The 22,507-nt window shown below is 38.9% G+C and overlaps 1 protein-coding gene across 2 annotated transcripts in view; it reads right to left on the bottom strand.

The window, feature by feature from the left end:
* LOC126203809 (anoctamin-5-like) overlaps positions 1–22,507 on the bottom strand; it is a 288,957-nt gene that overhangs the window by 208,941 nt on the left and 57,509 nt on the right. For both annotated transcript variants that reach the window (XM_049938177.1, XM_049938176.1), the window contains exon 4: positions 10,763–10,821. In XM_049938177.1, the coding sequence (XP_049794134.1) occupies positions 10,763–10,821 (59 nt within the window). The remainder of the gene's footprint in view (positions 1–10,762; positions 10,822–22,507) is intronic.

Here is a 22,507-nt window from a genome sequence, read left to right as displayed (position 1 = left end):
ACCTTAATTACATATTTCATGAGTGTCACCATCTTAATTCTCATTTTTATGAAATAGACTTCAACAGAATATTAATTGCAGTCTATTTTTAGTTTGTGGGCTGTTCTTCAGAACAAGACTCATGAGTGGGCAGATCTACTGTGTGAGCTATTGTTAGTATGCTTAGCATTCCACACAGTTGCCAACATGAGATATGAGGATGTATAAAAGCTACTATTTTATGTACAAGTTTCTGTGGAATGAATACCTTGTGTCTAAGAGAGTAGCTGTCTCAGAATTGAATTCCTATCCAAATCTGCCAGTATCTCTTAAAATTTCTGGCTGCTTAGTTAAAGTGTACATGTGTGTTTCCTGTTATGGTCTCTTATTTCTATTTTCAACTTCATTTTACAGTGAACAATTTGTCAGATTTGATGATAAGAGCATTATTCTTATTGCTTTTTTCTGGAGCAGATTTCATACACGCGATGAAATTGGCATTCCTTGCTCTTACATAGAGTAAAAAATACTAGAGAAGATCACTAAGAGTGAACAGTGAAGATAAGTTCTTCAGAGGTGATATGATGGAAGGAGAGGAAACTGTTAGGTGAAGAGCGTGGGGACATCAGGTTACTGTAGGTTGAGGCTGAGATGATTTCGGGAGTGGAGAGTGGGTTTTAAGGATAACACCCATCTGTGGAATTAGAAAACCTGTTGGTAGAGAGGAGGATCCAGCTGGCCCAGGTTGTGTAGCAGCCACTGAAATCAAGCACGTTATGTCCAGCTGTATGTTGTGCAACAGGCTGGCTGACTTTGCTCTTGGCCATAATTTGGCCATGGAACTGGTATGCCACTCTCCTACGCCAACCTGTTTGTGTGCTATTGGGAGGAAAAATCATGATGCGACATGTGTACAAATATAGTTCTGTCATGTAGCCACCTCCATATAAAACCTATGGAATATTTATTATAAGACACACAAAAGCTCTGAGATTCAATGGACTTAAAAAAGGGTTTTGCCTCAGGTTTGTAGCTAAGTACCTAGCCGGGTTACTAGGTAGACTTTTATCTTTTATATATATATATTCCAAGGGTTATAATAAGTCTGTACGTCACATTAGGCCCATTCACGTAGCAAAGAGAAGACACTGTTTAGATGAGTAAATATTTAACATCAGCTAATGTTTTGTGTCCCTCCCTAATAAGAAAATTGTAAAATAATAAGTCAAAACTTTCACATAACAGAGGCAAATGGCATCTTGATTCAACCTCGGCTTTTTCTGAGTGGTGTGATTAAGCTTTTCACTTCAATTACACTTCACACAAACATGAAGAATACATAACTTCATATTAGAGCATTAGCATGCAAAAAGATTTCAACATTTATATATCCATCTTTAGATTCAGTTCTGTATGCTAGCATTAATCTTCCATATCCCTTCTAGAAAAAACTTGAAAAGCTTATGCTGAATAAACGTCCAAGTCATTCTTGTGATAACAAGTGAAAAGTTATTAAGTTGATTTAGACAACAGACTGCCACAAATTTCTTAGGCAAAAAATACAAACAAAACTTACCTCATTACCCCTCAATTACAGACGCTTTTACAAGGATATGGCCTGTAGCGTCTAAATTTTGTCCTAATAGAGAAACAGCTAAAAATGAACAACTCTGACAATGATGCTGACGACCTCTGCAAGATTTAATTGTGCCAATGATTAGTGAATTGACTTAGGTAACACCAAAATCAGCTATCTGTTCAAAACATGGAAAATATATCTTTTCTTTCCTCCGCATGTGCCATATGACCAAGCTTTTGGGTAATAAAATGAATGAGTAAATAGTTCCCACAGTTCCGATTAGAAAATTTATGAACAAAATAATAAAACCAGAACAAATTTGTAAAGGTATATGAGTAAACAGTACATTACACAGGAAAACTTTAAACTACTCTGAGGAATTCTTGTAGAGAACATGAGTGTACTACAAGGAAACTCTTCACTTTACATTTGAAGATTTGGGGTTTATCACTCCTTTTCTGAGTTGTGCTGGAAGCCTAACTGAAACCTTCTGGATAATATACACCTTTCTGTACAATGCCTAACACTAGAACAATGGTAAATATGATATCTCTAGAACACAAAGAAGGGGTAATTTGACCACTAATGAGATTTGCATTAAAAATTCACTTCATGATTAAAATAAGAATTATCTTTTTTTCCATTCATTTGTATGTCATGGACAAATTTCAATCAAAATATTACCTTGAAATTCTAACACTTTTAGGCTAGTGCGCTGAATACAAAACTTTGCAAGTCTCTGCAGAAATGTAATCCATTTCTGAATTTTCTAACATTTCTTCATTACTTTAATTTGTTTGTTTTTAAACATTAAATTACCAGTTTAGGCAGGGTGTTGGTATTTTTATAACCATTTTTTCACAGATTGCTTTTATGTATTTCTCACAGATGTCATCTTCTCCCATAGTGCATTTTAAATTGACATTTGTCTTGCTTTTTTTTTATTTGTGTGCTCCTATGGTAGCTTCTTTATTCAACTGGCTTTTATGCTCCTGTACTGCTCTTTGTTGTTTCCCATTTGTAAGTTCATTTTCCAGCTGAAGAATGAACCCCTTCCTCTTCAAGTTATTTGACTACAGATAATCATTGCATTTATTGCTGCCATGTCCAGGATACTGTAAAAGACATTCATAGACAATATCCAACAAGCAACCTCAGTTGAATATTTATGAATCATTTGTCCAACAATATCCAAACAGTACTTTGCAACATTACAGAAGATAACAGTTTCTTGTTCCTTCTTTTCTGCTTTGCTCATTACTACCTCAAGATGTAGCTTGTTGAAAATAGTGACAGTCTTACTGTTCTTCCCTTGGTACACTGTCAGGGAGCACTTTGGGTTATCAGCCTTTTACTAGATAATTGTGGAATGTAAGATAGAGTTTTTCTTCTTTGCACTATTGGGGACTTCTCAGCAAAGTTCATTCATTGTTTCCACTAACAACAATTTATTCTGCTGAAGTTCTTTGCAAGCTGAAGGGATGTGAAGAAGTTGTCTGTTGTTAAAAAAGTGTGAAGTTGTCTGTTGTCAAAAAAAGAGTGTGAAGTTGTCTCTTGTCATGTTCCTTCCAAGGCCTAGAAATGGCTCCATCAATATGAGCAACATATTGTTCCAATGGCTTGTTGTCCAGTCAGCCTTCCTCCTTCCCAAGCTACTGGAAGGCACTGCAAGTACACTTGGATGCCACATCTGTAGTTATCCATAACTTGAGCCTGTATTTGTCAGGTTTGTCTGGGATAAACTGGGTAAACCTGTAACTTGCTTTATCTGGAGGAGGAGAAGGAGATTAGTGTTTAACATCACGTCGACAACGAGGTCATTAGAGACGGAGCGCAAGCTCGGGTGAGGGAAGGATGGGGAAGGAAATCGGCCATGCCCTTTCAAAGGAACCATCCCGGCACTTGCCTGAAGCGATTTAGGGAAATCACAGAAAACCTAAATCAGGATGGACGGAGACGGGATTGAACCGTCGTCCTCCCGAATGCGAGACCAGTGTGCTAACCACTGCACCACCTCGCTTGGTGCTTTATTTGGAATTAGTCATTAACAGTGTAATATCTTCACCACAGTTGTAACAGAGAAGGCAGTTTCACACTAACTTCCATAAATCAGAAATAATACCAGGCTTGCTGAGAAGAATGTGTTGAGCTCAGCATGACTCCTCATCAAAGCAGAACAATCTGGAAAGTTCACTGGATCTGACTCCCATCATTCTAACCCTCCTAAAATAAGACCCCCAAGAACATGATCAAAGGTCATCCAAGTGAATATCTTCAGTGCAAAAAACTTCCCTGGTGTGGGTGATACCAATAATTGCCTCAAATTCCACCAACAATATGCTACAAGTGGTACCTTTTATTTCACATTGTGCATTTGAGTCTGTGTGCTTTAGTATGACATGCAGAGCTAATTCATCAAAATGGGGTCAGAAAGCACTGATGATGGAGTCATCCACACCGTGCCAAGCATACAAAGCTGGTACTCCAAACTTCTTTAGGATGTTCAGCGCAGCCCTTCTTTCAGGTAACATGTTAGTGACCTTCCACATAAAATTAAAGTTATTTCTTCATTTTCTCTGTTTCACAAATCCCTAAGGGCATACTTATTAGATCACTGCTTCTATTCAGTGGCAGAATTCTTAAACCATGTGAAGTACAACAGACATGAAGCAAGAATATGCAAAAACTACTACTAGAAGAAACAAGGAAATATCATGAAGTTTAGTGGAAAGATGAAAAAAAAAAATGAGTTCATTACTATGGAAACAAAAGTTGAAAGTGGCCTTTTGGTCCCTTCTGCTGTCCTACTGTTAAGGAAGTTCATTCAGCTGCATTCATTTTTCTATCTAGTGTTTACTGAATGAATGTTGCAGATTCTTCTGAATGAGTCAATGCTGTCAACAACAAAAACTGTGATGCAGTATATGTATGGAGATGGCAGCATTAAAATTCAAAGACACCAAAACAATTACCTACAACAAGTTTGCATAGTGAAGCTACCCTTTTCTGGATTAAGAATATTATTATGAATGCAAACACTTTCTCCAGAATATGGCACCTTATAAGATAACTTATCAAAAGTGTTGTATTCTCCAAATGTAAAGGAAGAGATCCTCCTACCACTGAAAGTGGTTTCTGTTATTGAGATAGCACACAACAACTATACACCCTCATCACAGGGTTAAATTGATTTAGGCAAACCATAAAAAATAGTGGTAACACAGATTAGCAAAAATTTATAATAATTTATTAAAAGAAATTATAGTTTAAATACCTTGAGTGTGAAGATTATGCATGAAAATGTTGTTTAAAGTTCATTTCCCTAACTTTGAACAGGGTCTAGTCCTGAATCCAGTGAATGATGAGTAATGTAGCTAATAGAACACCCAGTAGGACTCTTTTGGGTGGTGGATTAGATAAATCACGATGAGCACTGCCTGAGTGCAGTAACAGAGATAGTTGAATAGAATAGAATAGAAACACACACTTGTTCTTATAGTTTTTCTGACAGAAAGATTTTGTTTTATTTATTTGATCTGGTTGTATAAATATCACATGTACAACTGTTACAGAAATTGGCTGTCAGTAATTTACAATGCTCCAAAAACATGTGGAGGTAGAATTTGAGGCAAATTAAGTGGTTTTTTACTGAAACAGTAATCTCATTTGAAATCCAGCACACTCATCTTCTTAGCATACATCTTACATTTTCTAAAAATGTCATATTTCAAATATTATCAGTAATTAAACTTTTTGTCTTCCTGAATCTTTGAAGGAATGAAGGAAGTATGATTAGGGTTTAACCTCCCATCAACATCGAGCTCATCAGAGACGGCAAAACCTCTAACTCTCAATTGGTGATTATTTCTGAAATTCAGTACCACAGTTTCATAGCCCCAATTTTTCTGCTTACAAAAATGCCCGTTTTCATTAGAAAAACTAGTTAGTTTGCTAATTATTCACTCTAGAGACTTCCATATTTTCACCATTTTTGGTGGGAGTTGTGAATCTCCATAAGAGTACACATAGTATTCACAATAAAGTTCTTATAACTTGGGTCAATCATCCAGTTGTCCAAAGCATGCTTAAATCAGAATACTCCTTGATTCACTATAATTCCATAACCCCAAATTTAGCTAACTTCATTATTGTAAATAAAAATGTAATACCCAATTTTAATTATCATTTATAAATGAGTCTACAAATGTGCATAATGAACACTGCCTTAGGCAGTCCCGGATCAGTTATCAGCATGCGAACATCTGTGTGTGCATGTTTTTGTGAATCTTCTTTGAGTTGGTCCTATATGCACAATCAACTAGTTAACATTTTGCAGTTGCTCCAAAAGTGAAACATGTTATTGATCAGCTAAATGATTCCATTCAAATATTCTGTTAAGTGTTTGTAAGAATCATATTAAGTGTGATTTGTGAACATCTAATAAGCAGAGTGGCTGTGTTACCAAGTTTGAGAATGCAATTGTTCTGTGACTATGCTGCTACTGTTAAAGACATATTAAACGTAGGTTCTGGATTGTGTTACGTGAACTACATAAAACCATTAGCAATATCATATCATTAATGTTTCTTACAATCAACAAATACGAAAAGATTTCAAGTTAACATCCAAGGTGTTGTGTCCATAACTTGACAATCAGGTAGCTAAAACAAACAATTAGTGGAGGAGAGATTTCATGAAGAACAGCTATCAAGGCCCAGTAAACACATGTGAGTACTCTTACACTACTTACCTGTAAAAAAAAATGCTTTTACCAGGGGAATGGCCACCTGAGAATCGTCTGGGTGATGTAAGATGAAAGCATAACATAGTCCATGTTGTGTGCACCCTCTATGGTGTCTGATCATAATTATGTTGCACCTCTCTCTTGCTCTCTCTCTCTCTCTCTCTCTCTCTCTCTCTCTCTCTCTCTCTAGAGACTGGTCTTACCATGCAGCATTCTTTTTTCAAGCCACTGCTTTACAAGCATGTATTTTGTTGTTGCATAATATACTTCAGGAAGATGTCTACAGCTTCAACATCAGCAGTGTGAGAAACTCTCATGCTCTTTCCTCCTTCATTCTGTTCTTCATCACTTGCATAATTACTTTCTTGTGCACTTTTAATTATTTCTTCATATGTTGAGGTTTGGTCATCTTAGTGTTCCTTCTTCAGCTGCTTAGCAGCATTTTCTTTATGTTTTCTCTTCATCCTGGAATCCTGTGGGACATGTCAATGCATAAAGTATCAGTAAATGATGATTCCAAATTTGCTGGCTCGACACCTTCACTGAGAACTGGCTCCAACTCAGTATCAATTGATGGCCACACTTTTCTCCAGCTCTCCATTATGGTATTGTTCACCACTTGGTCCCATTTTTTTTCTGTTTGCAAAACAACATCACATAAGCTGACTGCTTTCCATGCCTTGGACATAGCCTCAGTGGAGTTATTATCACATTTGTTAAGCAAGACTATGAGAAATGCATGTTGATGATGATGTTTAATTGATTTCAGAATTCCCAGGACCATAGACTCAATAAAGGCTGTCTCTCTGAGTGGAAGAAAGAGTGCTTCTATACCAATGGACTTCACAGCTGCATCATAAAGATGACTGGAATCATTATCAATTACACTACTGGCCATTAAAATTGCTACACCACGAAGATGACATGCTACAGACGTGAAATTTAACCAATAGGAAGAAGATGCTGTAATATGCAAATGATTAGCTTTTCAGAGCATTCACACAAGGCTGGCCCCGGTGGCGACATCTACAATGTGCTGACATGAGGAAAGTTTCCAACCGATTTCTCATACACAAACAGCAGTGAACCAGCATTGCCTGGTGAAATGTTGTGATGCCTCATGTAAGGAGGAGAAATGCATACCATCATGTTTCTGACTTTGATAAAGGTCGGATTGTAGCCTATCATGATTGCAGTTTATCGTATCGCGACATTGCTGGAGGCGTTGGTCAACATCCAATGACTGTTAGCAGAATATGGAATTGGTGGGTTCAGGAGGGTAATACAGATCGCCGTGCTGGATCCCAACGGCCTCATATCACTAGCAGTCGAGATGACAAGCATCTTATCTGCATGGCTGTGACTGATCATGCAGCCACGTCTCGATCCCTGAGTCAACAGATGGGGACATTTGCAAGACAACAACCATCTGCATGAACAGTTCGACGATGTTTGCAGCAGCATGGACTATCAGCTTGGAGACCATGGCTGCGGTTACCCTTGATGCTGCATCACAGACAGGAGCGCCTGCGATGGTGTACTCAATGAGGAACCTGGGTGCACGAATGGCAAAACGTCATTTTTTGGGATGAATCCAGGTTCTGTTTACAGCATCATGATGGTCGCATCCATTTTTGGCGACATCGCGGTGAACACACATTGGAAGCGCGTATTTGCCATCACCATACTGGCGTATCATCTAGCGTGATCGTATGGGGTGCCATTGGTTATACATGTCAGTCACCTCTTGTTCGCATTGACAGCACTTTGAACAGTGGACATTACATTTCAGATGTGCTATGACCCCTGGCTCTACCCTTCATTCAATCCCTGCAAAACCCTACGTTTCAGCAGGATAATGCACGACCGCATGTTGCAGGTCCTGTACGGGCCTTTCTGGATACAGAAAATGTTCGACTGCTGCCCTGGCCAGCACATTCTCCAGATCTCTCACCAATTGAAAATGCCTGGGCAATGGTGGCCGAGCAACTGGCTCGTCGCAATACGCCAGTCACTACTCTTGATGAACTGTGATATCGTGTTGAAGCTGCATGGGCAGCTGTTCCTGTACATGCCATCCAAGCTCTGTTTGACTCAATGCCCAGGTGTATCAGGGCTGTTATTACGGACAGAGGTGGTTGTTCTGGGTACTGATTTCTCAGGATCTATGCACCCAAACTGCGTGAAAATGTAATCGCATGTCAGTTCTTGTATATTTGTCCAATGAATACCCGTTTCTCATCTGCATTTCTTCTTGGTGTAGCAATTTTAATGGCCAGTAGTGCACAAGGATACCTTTCAGTGGAAACTTTTTTTTTTCTTCAGCGCTTTTCTCAGAGCTGATTCAAATGTTTTATGGGACCACGAAGAGAATATTCCTCTGTCCTCCCACAGTTGCTCCTGAGTACAATTTTGCATTCGAGGTGTATGTCTGTCACTGTGCTGAAACAAACGTGGATATTGGAATGGTGAAATTTTATGTAAATTTGTTGTGTCTCCTGTATCTGAATCAAATTATTTAGATTATCTACATTATAAGACAAATAAACCACAGTTCACACAATTCACCCAATCACCATGAGCTGTAATTTATGACTTTCATTTGTGTTACAACAAAATATTAATTTGCTGTTTCTGTTGTTTGTACTTATGACATTTATTCTCATTCTTGGCAGTTAATGTTTTTGAAGGTAGCATCTTGTAAACAACACTAGCTTCATCAGCATTGTACAGAGCATCAGCAGTTGAATCTTCTTCCCCTATTACTTTCCAGCTCTCCCTTCTGCATCTTCTTTTGTTAGCTGAGCAACTCTCTCCAGTGGTTGTCAGCTGTCACATTTTATGTCTTTTTTTCCAATCTGACAGCCAAATCTCACAAGTTGTCTGTTAAATGCAACTGCTTTTTCTTTTACTATTGGGCCATGACTAGCATTCCTTTACAGTGTTGATCTATGAACCATCTATAAACAGCCATCTCCACGTCTTCATTCTCATTGTTTCACATAACCTTCCTTTTTTCAATTCACTCTTCAATTGGGTAGCATACTATCAAACATCATCTTCATCTTTTTTATTTCATAACATCCGACATTTTACTCAAGAGAGATGTGTTTCTACAAAGAATCTCATTTCAACTTATTTAAAATTTCACGTTTCTGTTATGTGTTTCCCTTTAGAAGCCCTACTAAACTGCAAAGATAGCCACAATTTCAAATATGTAAACTGTTGTTTAACAATGTAATTAACAACAATGCTGTGCATGAAAATTCATTGTTGTGTGCATAATTTCGACTTGAGCAACACACACACACACACACACACACACACACACACCACACACACACACACACACACAGTTTCTGAGATCAAACAATGAAAAATTGAAGATGGAAGACTGAGAGAGGTGGTGCAGTGGTTAGCACACTGAACTTACATTTGGGAGGATGACGGTTCAATCCCGAGTCCTGCCATCTTAATTTAGGTTTTCTGTGATTTTCCTAAGTTGCTTCAGGCAAATCCTGGGATGGTTCCTTTGAAAGGGCATGGCCAATTTCATTTCCAGTCCTTCCCTAAACCCATGGGACTGATGACCTCATTGTTTGGTCCCCTCCCCCGAACCAACCAACTAACTAATCAATCAAGATGGAAGACAACAGTTGTTGTTGTTGTTGTTGTTGTTGTAGTCTTCAGTCCTGAGACTGGTTTGATGTAGCTCTCCATGCTACTCTATCCTGTGCAAGCTGCTTCATCTCCCAGTATGTACTGCAGCCTACATCCTTCTGAATCCGCTTAGTGTAAATTTTCTAACCCACCTGCCCGATTAAGGGATCTGACATTCCACACTCCGATCCGTAGAACGCCAGTTTCCTTTCTCCTGATAACGACATCCTCTTGCGTATGAGATAGGATATATATCATCACGTAGAGGAGACACTGAGCAGCAGAGAGGCACATTAAAAGAAGAGTGCTTTATATTATCAAACTAAGACCTTCATCAGATGTAGACAAAACACACACATTCACATACACATAATTCATACATACACATGGCCTATGTCGTCTCCAGTTGCATTTGGGCCTTAGCATCTAGAGATGACTGTCAACATCAGTGTGAGTTGTGCATGTGCATACGTGCATGTATTTTGTTCACAGCTGATAAAGGACTTTGTCCGATAGCTAATAATATTAACAGTTTTCTTTCAATGTGCCTGTCTGCCACTCAATGACTCCTCTATGTGATGAATAGCAACGTATCCCACTTCATAATGTTGTATTCTAATATTTCTGAGAACTATATACTGTTATGATATCTCAAGCATTCATTCATTAGTTCATGACTATGGAAGCATGAAGATCTTTTCGATCAGAAACAATATTTTGTTGTTAAAACCTGCACAGAAAAGAAATGGTTTGTACTAACTATTCTTTTAAACCAGGCAAAGCTATGAAACATTACTTACTGCAGACTGCCTCTCCTCCGGCATTCATCCAGCAGTTCTCTCATTTCACTCTTCCCAAACTAGAAACAAAAAAGCACATTAAAGAAACATTCTGCAATGATAATAGAAGCATATGTATTCTGACAGTATTTGTTTACTAATTTAGCTCATTTGGTCAAATGCAGTGTGATGTACTAGATTACACTTGACTTAAATCTAGAGTTTACAAAGAAAAATAATCATGTATTTATGTACATATATTGAAGTCACTTACTGAATAAAAGCATTGGTAGTGTAGAGATGCTCTTACATAACTTTCAGTTACATTTACATTTAATGCAACAATGGACATCTCAAATGGAATAACAACAGTAAAGGTAGGATAGGTATGTTGCAAGCAGATTTCCCACCTGTGCAATTCAGAAAAGGTGATGTTTGGTGGGAAGACTACAAATGGCATAAATGGTGTGTGAGTCACTGAAGTCAAGCACACTGTCATGCAGCATGCTCTAGCCACAGTTTCATGGTGGCTAATCACACATGCAGACAACTTGTTTTTGGTGACATCCATAAATAATGCCACACAGTTTCTGCTAGTAGACTACATTGCTGCTTTCACAGTTGGGCCTGCCTCCAACAATACTTCCATTTTGACAGCTGCTGCCCATTCCACATCAAGAAGTCCCTTGCATACAACGTAGCCATCCATTTTCAGTGCATCTGCAGTGACAAGCAGTCCCTCTCCAGATATGCATTGAGGTCTTCCTAGACCAAAATTACATTTCCCACAGTGTCCAGAAAAACGTCTCTAATGCGTCAATCTTCCCAGTCACATACCATTCCCCACATACCCACTGACTGGTGATAAAGGAGCATACCCTCGTGACCCAAAACTGGAGCAACTGAATAACATTCTCTACCAGGGTTTTTTCTATCTCTTGTTATGCTCTGAAAGAAGAACTGTTGTAACCACTCACCCACTGTGCTATTCTGCTGGCAACTCAACCTGTATAATATCCTTGTCCATCCCTATCCCCCACCCCCATCCTCTCAAATCCCATGGCTCATATTCACGGAAAAGACCTACCTGCAAGACCTGTCCCATACATCCTTCCACTATAACTACTCCTGTCCAGCCACAGGCATTCCTTAACCAAGGGATGGCAGAGCCACCTGTGAAAGCAACTATATGTTCTAGCAACTTAGCTGCATCCACTGCACAGCATTCTATGTGGGCATGCCCACTAACAAACCTGGCTGTCCACATGAATGGCCACCACCAAAATCCACATGAATGGCCACCACCAAAATGTGGCCAAGAAACAGCTGGACCAAACTCTTGCTTGGCGAACATGCCACACAATCCTTGTGTGCAACTGGTCCACACAATGGGCCATTTTGGTTCTTTCCAACAATTCAGTCTTTCCTGAATTGTGCATGTGTGAACTCTCACTGCAACATATTCTTCATTTCCGTAACATCCCTGGTCTCAATTTACATTAGTCCCTGCCCTCAGCCTCCCTCTTACCCCCTCCCTGCTCCCAATCAACAAGACTTCCATCTCATCAGCACACCTGTGTATCCTTTTCCCCTTCTCTGCTTCTCACCCCCCCCCCCCCCCGCGCCCCTTCCCGCCAAGCACAGCTCATCACATCTCCCTGCATATTCACATAGGCAGTATTAATGCATGTTCCCCCATCATTAGCCTACTGTCCATCCCATTCTCTATCCCACTTCTCACCTCTTCTGTATCTCCACTTGCCTGTCCGAAAGCTTAATAATATCCAATAGATCACTCCTAATTGTGACTGTATGTCACTTAACACCTACTCTACAGGATGAGTAGTGGTGTATATTTAATATATATTTTAAACCATCAAGTAACTTGTGGAACAGTTTTATTCCCATATAGCATGTACCTTTCTGCCACAAACTTGTATCATCTGGGATTATATTTAAGTTTAATTTAATGTTTTATTCTGACAGTGTATGTCACTGAAATTTTTATCAAAAATATACATTAAAGTGTCTGTAACACACATGCATGGTAATGGTAGTGCTTTCAGTGTTTTAAGTAATGATCTACATTACTGAGTAGCTCCATTCCTTGTAAGAACTCTAATGGCACTCCTTTAGAGTCTGAACATCCCCTTAGCTGCTGGGGAATTTCTCCAGAATATGGAGCCTATTTACTAAGTATATAATATGCACTGTAAGAGCCTATTAGTAAATGATCATTTGTGCATTCTTTTAGGACCCTTAAGAGATAACAGTCTGTATTCTGCTTGGAATTGATGGGTTCAACATGTTTTGCTCATTTTACTTCATTTTGTACCCAGTTTGTAATAACTTTGTCACTTCTTTATTTATAAAGGGTTGATTGCTGATATGACATTAGGATAATTGGAGATGCTAGTTTGACAGCCATGGAAGTTTACAGATGCTGTCTTTCTATGGTTTATTAGGAGCTGAATTATTGCTGATAATTTACTGAGCTGACTTGTAATAGTGTTTACTACATGTTGGATATCTTCTTTTTTGCTGATTTTATTAATAATGTTTTGTCATCACAAGTGCATTTTCAGACCATTAACATACATCAAGAAGAGAAGAGGTCCCTCAACTGATCCATGAGGTACCCCATAGGTGATTTGGTATTCTTCTGGGAAATATTCTAAGACTACATAAGGATGTACTTTCCCATTTTTATGCTTACTTTTGCTTTTGATTAATATAAAATGAATAAATCCATTTGCTTAGCAGGGCCATAATACCACAGTATTCAAGTTTCTTATGAAATTTCTATGATTTACCATGTTGAAAGTTTTAGATAAGTCTAAAAATAGATCCACTGTTTTATTTAATAGGGTTACACACTCATATATAGCTGTCTCAGTTGGTTTCTGCCTGCAAATATAATGTTGGCAACTAGTTCACATTCAACAAGTATTGTTTATGAAACTTGCCAACTTTCTTACATTATTTTTTTCAAATACTTTTAAAAATGAGGTTGTTATAATGAAATGATAGTTCTTCAATTTATCTTTCTCATCAGCTTTGAAAATAGATACCACTTTGGATGATTTTAACATTTTGGGAAAATGCATGATTGTAGTGAGTAGATACATACCAGGTTTGTCCATAAGGTAGTGGACCTGGGTCTGGTAACGAGAATTTATTGATCCAATTGGCACATATTGTCTCCTTGGACATCGAGGACCGCTGTCAATGCAATTCTCACATCATAAAGGATCCATGGAACTCAGCTGTGATAACATCTTTAAGACACCGTGACAGTCTGTTGGATCAAAACTGTGACCTTTCTGGCTTCTCTAGAGCTTTGGGAATAGAAAAGAGTCTGGTGGGCACACATTGGTGTTGTGCAGTGGCTTTGGCAAAGTTGCAACCCCTGTTTGGGTCAGGTCACAAGTAAGGCAATATGGGCTGGAGCACTGCCACAGTACAACCTCCAGCAAGCAGAAACCTCCAGTTGTTTCCATTTGAGATCTGTGTAGGCACAGAAGTACTTTTTTTGTAGAAAATAGTATTGTTGGTTCATTCTGGAGATACAAATTCTGTGTGAAGGGGCCCACACTTGTCAAAAAATAGAATGACCATTGTCTTTACCTTGGACTTTGACATTCACATTTCCTTGAAATGTGAGGAGTTCAAAGCATGCCACTCCAAGCTCTGGTGGTTTTGAGGATGTACGGGTACACTTGTAAAGTGTCTTCTGTTATTATATTGTCTAAAAAGTTTGATTTAGTTTCTAACTGGTCCAAGATCTCACAGGAAATATCAACTCATTGTTTTTCTTCACCACTCTACACTCTCATCACCAATTTCACAAAAACTTTCCTCATGTTCTCAAATTTTCAGAAATAATTTTCTGAACCATTGTTTTGCACATATTGAGGTGATTAATCTTACACTCAAATGACAGAGCCCAGAAATTTTTCACTTTGGCCGTGTTTTCATTCAGACCCGTCACTGAGGGTTGTCCAGATCACTCCATGTCTTGAAGGGTCTCCCATCTGTTCTTGAACTCCCAGAACCACTGAAAAACCGGGGCCATTGACAGGGCATTGTCTCTGTAAGTCTTGGGATTGACTTGGCCCATATGAAAGCAAAATTTAATAATGTAGCACTGCTCTAGTGAATGCTCCATTTTTCACCTTTTCTGCCGTGAAAAAAATCAAAAGCAGAGTTTGTGCCTTGTGTGATCCTCACTCCCTCAGAGCTCAGATGCAACTGCTGCCCAGTGTGCTGCTTAGCTTAGAACCTCACCCATGCACCACCATCACAAATCCACCACCAGGGAGCAAGATGCGGGGTGACTGGACTGCTGCTCAGTGGCCATTCTCATTAATTTACAGAAGAACCCTGTAGATGGTGAGGGGAACAACTATACATATTTTGGAGGCAGATCTGTGAGTTCCTGGAGAGTGTGCCATCAGTTCCTGCTCATTAAAAGTTTTTTTAGTTCTTTGACAGCTTTGACTTTCTGCTAATATTACCAACAAATAGCAAAACATCAGCTGCACTGCAAATGTCAGACAGTCACACAACCAACAGTATGTAATACTAAGAGAATAAATGAATCAACCGATGATGGTGAAACTTCTCTGAAACGTGTTTTGGGTATTAAACAAAAAGGATTTTTGTTTGCTCACAGCAGAACCACATTTCCATGACTATACATTACAAAGCAAACACAGACAAAAAGAGAACTACAACCACAAGATGAATTACCAACAACCATTGATAAATTATTGAAGCTGATCTTGTTTTTCATTGGTTACCGACAGAGTATTGTCAGCTGTAACAGGCAGAAGATGTGCTTATTTGGTGCTGGACAGTTTTCCAGATTTTGACTGAGATAAACTCACACTGCTGTTCTTCTTTGGCATGTCAGTGGACAAGTTGATACAAAAACAGCTAAGTAAAATATTCATGCATTTAACAAGTTGATTTTTACATAAAAAACTGACTTTGGAATCTTCCTTTGTGTGAGATTGTTTGTGCAAGATTCATGTGCCAATTCTAAATTTCCATATTTTACTTTTACATCACTTTTGCATAATCTTTCTTTGTTTGTCTCAGTACCCATCTGTATTGTGATATATTGTGAAATTTTGAACATTTGTGGGTGTCACAATTAATCTTTAATCTTATTGTCAATTTTAGGCTTAAACTCATTGGACTCATAAAATTTTTAAGAACAGTAGGGCTATCCTCATTCAAAACAACTGTTCTTTCATTTCATTCTACAATTATGTAAGTAATAGGTTAATTTTGAGAATTTTTGGAGGCTTACAAAACTATATCTTCATAAGTTACCGGTATGAGTGTTTTTGGATACATTATTTCGTAGCAGATCAGTGTTTGTGATTCACAGGCACTGCCAAAGCATAGATCACCACAAATTTCATTGTACATCAACGCAAATAAACGTGCATTTTCGAGAATTTTCAGAAGTTACCGATATTGTGCACATAATCTAATTTAGTTACTGAAGCTGAAATTCTAATACATTGTGTTACATCTAGTTCTCCCTTAAAGAGCAGTGTATATTTCCAACATTTATGATAAATTAACTCTATTTTCAAGTTTGCTAATAATTAGAATTAACTTCAAAAAGTTTTAGGAAATAGTGATTTTTGTCACAGGTTTTTCTATTGCTTTAACAGAAATCTTGTTTTGCATATTTTCTCTAATTCTTATAGAGAATTCGTAAATTTTTAGCTCAACATATATAAAAGATAATCAGCAGGCTTAGTTTAAAGTTACTTGTTCACTGTCCTGTAATACACTGTACTAGCCAAAATGCAGCTCCACTATAAACACTGTCCTCGAACGTGAGATGAGTTGGCTGATACTCATATGTAGCTGGAAATCCTCCTGAGTACTGTCAAATGATTGGATCAGTGTGTTGGAAGAGCTCCCAAGAATTGTGTATCTGTGATACTGGTACCAAAGATCCCATGTATCTTGTATCCTCTGCACAAAAAATGGGCCCTGACATTACTCGTACACTTGACTGCAAGCGGCATTTCAATGGTAGATCTAGGCATCCCACAGTGTTACACCAAACCATCTAACCAATAAGTTTGAGGTGCTGTCTTTCACTGAAACTGAATCTGAGCCAGCAGAACTCACTTCATCTGGTTTGGGTAAACCTGTTTCATACGGCATCAAGATAAGGCAAGGTACAAAAGGGTAGAGTCTACTAATAGTCAGCAGATCAAACATACGATGAATGATGGTACCCCTTAGGGAAATGGCAGCAAGGGACAGGAAAGGTCACAAAGTTCACTCAGTGCATATGCCTGGCAACCTCACTGAACAGGTTGAAGAGGCTATTCAAGCAGCCATTGAGGGAACAGGGTGTAAGCAACTGCACAATGTGGCACAAGTTGGAAGAAGTCATCTGGGTTTTGAGATCATACTTGGATCATTCCAGCGACTGGTGGAGCAGGTTGAAAAGACCAGCCTTATGCACAGAGTTTCAACACAGTGCACAATCTGCAGCAGTGTCCCCAGAACTCACCGTGGCCCTTTGGCTCTGAGTCAAGTGAAAGGCCTGAACCAGTGACTTAGAATGTTTTGTAACTAGCTAGGTTGTGACTTCCTGGACTTGTGCCAAACGGTTGATAACTGAAGAGTGTTCCTAAATGGGTGATGTGCATAACACATCAGAAACTGCTACTCAGGTTACTGACTGTGAGTATGGTGCACACAAGAGATTTTTAGATTAGGTGACTCTCCATCCAATATAGATAATGACAGCGGTAGGAAACCAAGAAGTGTCAGTGTAAGATTGAAAGAAATGCCTCTCATAGGTGACAGTATTAAAATTCTTCTTCTTCTTCTTCAGTAGCTCTACAGCCCTTGGTGAGCCTTGGCTTCTTCAACAATCTTCCTCCACACTTCTCAGTTATTTGCTGCTTTTTTCCACCCCCGGACTCCCATATTGCTGATATCCATTATTACCTCATCGATCCATCTTCTTCTAGGTCTCCCTTTTCGCCTAACTGAATGGATCATACCTTTCATCATTTTCTTTGGAATTCTATCCTCTGCCATTCTCTCCAAGTGTCCTAACCATCGTATTCGCTGTGATTTAACAAATTTTACTATGTCCCTGCCTTGTATTAACTTCTGTAATTCAGCATTGTAGCGTATTCTCCAGCCTTCTTCCTCCCTTATTGGCCCATAGATTTTGTGTAGTATTTTCCGCTCAATGCTTCTTAGAGTTCTGTCAACGTCCATACCTCTGAGCCGTATGTGAGAACTGGGTGGACTAGGGAATTACATATTAGCAATTTAGTTTTTCTTGTAACAAGGCTACTTTTGAAAAGCTGCATATTTGCAAAGTAAGCTCTGTTTCCTGCTTGTATTCTTTCCCTTATAGCCTTTCCAATACTGTTATCATTTGTTATTAGGGCTCCCAAGTAGTTAAAAGAGGACACTCCATTGAAGCATTTCCCGTTGATGTTTAGGTTTTTAGGGGTTCTTCTGGCCTCAGATTGTGACATAACCATATATTTTGTTTTGTTTACATTTACTATGAGGCCAATTTTTAAGGCTTCTGTTTCCATTGCCCAGTATGTTTCTAGGAGTGTATTGGTATTTCTTCCTACTATAGCAATGTCATCAGCGTATGCACATATCTGGCTAGTTTTCATAAATATGGTGCCTCTTTTGTTGATTTTATTTACTGCACTATGCAGGGCAATGTTGAATAGGACAGTGGAGAGACTATCCCCTTGCTTCACACCTTTATTAAAGTCAAAGCTTTCACTTGTTCTGCTAAGGACCTTTACTTTTGCTCTTGTCTCTGTCATTGTCATTCTGATTAGTCTTATTAATTTAGCACATATACCAACTTCTTTCAGTACTCTGTATAGTTCTTGCCGATTTATGCTGTCAAAGGCTTGTTTGAAATCAATGAATAAGAAATGCAGATCTATATCATATTCATATAACTTTTCCATCATTTGCCTTATCACAAATATTTGATCAGTTGTTCCTCTGCCCGGTCGAAAGCCACACTGATATTCCCCTAGTATGCCTTCTGCACACTTCCGTATCCTTTCGTTTAATATACTTGTGAAGATCTTATAAGCTGTACTTAGGAGTGTTACACCTCTATAGTTTTCACATGCTGTTCTGTCCCCTTTCTTATAAATGGGGACTATTATTCCAATTTTCCAATTATCTGGCATAGTTTCTGTTTCCCATGTATCTGATATTAATGTGTGCAGTTCCTTTATTACAGCCTCACCACCAGTTTTTATTAATTCAGCAATTATGCTGTCTTCCCCAGGGGCTCGATTGTTTTTTGACTTGTGCACAGCCTGGGAGACCTCTTGTAGTGTTGGTTTTCTTGCCTCATTGGTTTCATTGTCTACTTCCAGCTCCACTCTTCCCTCCTGTGCAGCTGTCTCTTCATCTTTTAGGCTGGTACTTAGTGTATCTTTGAAATATTCTGCCCATCTTCCCACTATCTGTTCTTCCTCCCTTATCATTTTCCCATATTTACTGGAACAGGCCATTGTTTTTGGTTGGAATCTATTCTTCATTTTGCCTATGGCATGATAGAACTTTCTTATTTCACTCTGTTCCTTTAGTTCTTCTAGTTCTTGAAATTTCTTCTTATTCCACTCTCTTTTCCTTCTCTTGCACAGTCTGTTAGCTCTTCTCCTTAATTCTCTATATTGTTCCACATTATTTCTGGTTTCTCTCTGTAGCACTTTTGTTCTTGCCCTGTTCTTTTCCTCTATTGCTGACCTGCAATCTTCATCAAACCACTCCTGGGTTCTTCTGTTCCTTCTTATGCCTATTATTTCCTCTGCAGCATCCTTCATGGCTTTTTCAAACCTGTTCCACCTTTCATCTACTCCTACTGTGGTCTCTTCATTGCTCAACTTTCTGCTTATTGTTACTTGGTATTTTTTTACTTCATCAGGGATGTTCAGTTTGTCTGTATTCCATTTCATCATCTTTCCCATTCTGTTGCCATTTGTTAGTGACAGTTTCTCTCTCAAGACTGATTTTATCAGAAAGTGGTCTGAATCACAGTTTGGTCTTCTGCAGCTCCATACATCCATAACTGACATGGAGTGGCGTGCAATCACTAAAATATGATCAATCTGATTGACTACTCCATTGGCTGCAGACTTCCAAGTACCCAGATGGATCCTTTTATGTAGAAAGCAGGTGCTTTTAATAATCATATTATTCCTTGCTGCGAATTGGCATAGTAAGTCTCCATTCTCATTGTTTTCTTCATGTTGTGAATATTTTCCAGAAACTCCATACAGATGTTCATTCCTCCTGATTTTTGCATTAAAATCTCCTATTACTAGCATCAGGTCATATTTAGGTACTGCACCGTATACTTTTTCCAAGTCTTCGTAGAACTGTTCTTTAATTATATCCTCTTTTTCCTCTGTTGGTGCATGTGCATTAACTATTGATATATTCCTAAATCTACCTTTTAGTCTGAGTCTGCACATCCTTTCATTTATGGGTTCAAATTCTAGAAGGCTTTTCCTAACTTCCCTAGTTATTATAAACCCTGTTCCAAGTTGGCCTGTTCTTTCTTCTGGTCCACTATATACCAATGAGTACTCAGGTTTATCTATCTGCCCATTCCCCTGCCATCTTATTTCCTGTAGCCCTACAATATCATATTTGAATTTTAAAATTTCATTGGCTATTTCTTTCATCTTTCCAGGCTGAAGCATTGTCCTCACATTCCATGATGCTACTGTTAGATCCTTTATCCGTTTCCTTTGCCGGGGTCGTGATACATGCTTTCCATCCAGTTTCCGAGGCTTCTGTTGAATTTCCGTAATATTCTTTTTTTTTTACAGTATGGGGTTATTAGCCCCATGCCCAACCCCCAACCTGGAGGACCAGGATTTGTATGAGGTTTATTCCTCTAGGGAAGCTGGCTACACTACGCCTCTAGAGCCCTCCCTGCTCTATGTTGTGGGACACACTTTGTCTGGCTCCTCTGTCGGGACCAGTCCAGCTTGGGAGACCCTGCCAGTAGCTATGCTACCGCCGGCATAGCTCTCAACTTCACCGAAGCACGCAAACCCTCCCGCCCGGCACTGAAGGTGCCTACTATAAGGCGGTGTCCCCTGAGAGGGACAGTATTAAAATCCTAGTGGTTAAATGCCGAAGTATTCGCAACGAAGTGCCAGAGTTTGAAGCACTCCTGAAAAGCAGTGAAACATGTGTAATGCTAGGTACAGAAAGTTGACTGAAATCTGATATTGATGACAGTGAGATTTCCGAAAATGTAAGTGTATAACAAAAGATAGGCTAATGGGAAATGGAGTTGGTGTATTTTCCACGGTAGACAAAAAACTCAAATCCACTGAGACTGAAATTAAGCTGCATGTGAGATTGTGTGGACAAGACTCAGTATCAGGAGCGGGCATAAAATGATAATTGCATCCTTCTACCACCCACCAGACTCATCCCCTCATGTAACTGAAAATTTTAGAGAAAACCTCAGTTCACTAGTATATAAGTTCCCCAATAATACTGTAATCATTGGTGAAAACTTTAATCATCCAATAATCAATTGGGAAAATTAGAGTTTTGCTAGTGGTGGGTGTAGTAGGGCATCCTGTGAAACATTACTAAGTGCCTTCTCTGAAAACTACTATGAACAGATAGGTCAGTGCTCTGCTCGTGATGGAAATATATTGGATCTAATGGCAACAAATAAACCTGAGCTCTTTGAAGATATCCACATTGAAACTGGTATCAGTGATCATGGCACTATTGTGGCAATAATCTTAGTAAAGTACAAAGGGCAAGTAAATAAAACAACCAAAAGATATATACATTCAGTAAACTAGATAAGAAACCAGTAATGCCATATCTCAATGAGGAACTTGAAACTTTCAGCACAGGGCAGGAGCATGCAGAGGAACTATGGCTAAAGTTTAAAAAAATAGTTGACCATGCACTGCATAGATACATACCCAGTAGAACAGTTCATAATGGGAGGGACTCTCCATGGTATACTGACACTGTAAAAATCTTCTAAATAAACAGTGACTACTGCATAACAGGTGTAAAACAAAGCATAGGACCATAGAAGAAGAGATACTGAATGAAACAGGGTTGGCTTGTTGAGAGGGCCATGTATGAAGCCATCAATGGCTACCACACCAGAATATTGACAAATTATTTTTCACAAAACCCAAAGAAATTCTGGTTATATGTAAAGGTTGCCAGAGGCACCAATGTTAATGTCCAGTCCCTAGTGACTGAGACGGAAACTGAATTTCAGGGTAGCAAAATATAAATTAAAGTTCAAATGTTCCTTTACAAAGGAAATGCCAGTTAAGTCCTCATACCACTGAAAAGTGAGGTAATTGTTAGTGTCAGTGGTTTTGAAAAACAGCTGAAATCGTTAAAATTGAACAAACCTCCAGAGCCTGTTGGAATCCCTGTCAGATTGTGTATCAAATTTATGGCTGAGTTAGCCACTCTTCCAACTATAATCTACTGTAGATACCTCAAACAAAAAACTTTGCCCAGTAGTTGGAAGAAAGCACAGGTAACACCCGTCTACAAAGAGGGTAGTCGAAGTGATCCACAAAACAACCATCCAATATCTCTAAAAATCGATGTACTGTACAATCTTAGAACATATTTTGACCTCAAACATAATGAGGTATCTTGGCAGAATGACCTCCTCCATGCCGACCAGCATGGATTCCAATCAAGCGAAAC

Source organism: Schistocerca nitens, chromosome 9, assembly GCF_023898315.1.
Source record: "Schistocerca nitens isolate TAMUIC-IGC-003100 chromosome 9, iqSchNite1.1, whole genome shotgun sequence".
Classification (NCBI taxonomy): Eukaryota; Metazoa; Arthropoda; class Insecta; order Orthoptera; family Acrididae; genus Schistocerca; species Schistocerca nitens.
The sequence above is the reverse complement of the archived record's forward strand: the minus strand, read 5'-3'. Positions and strand labels throughout refer to the sequence as shown.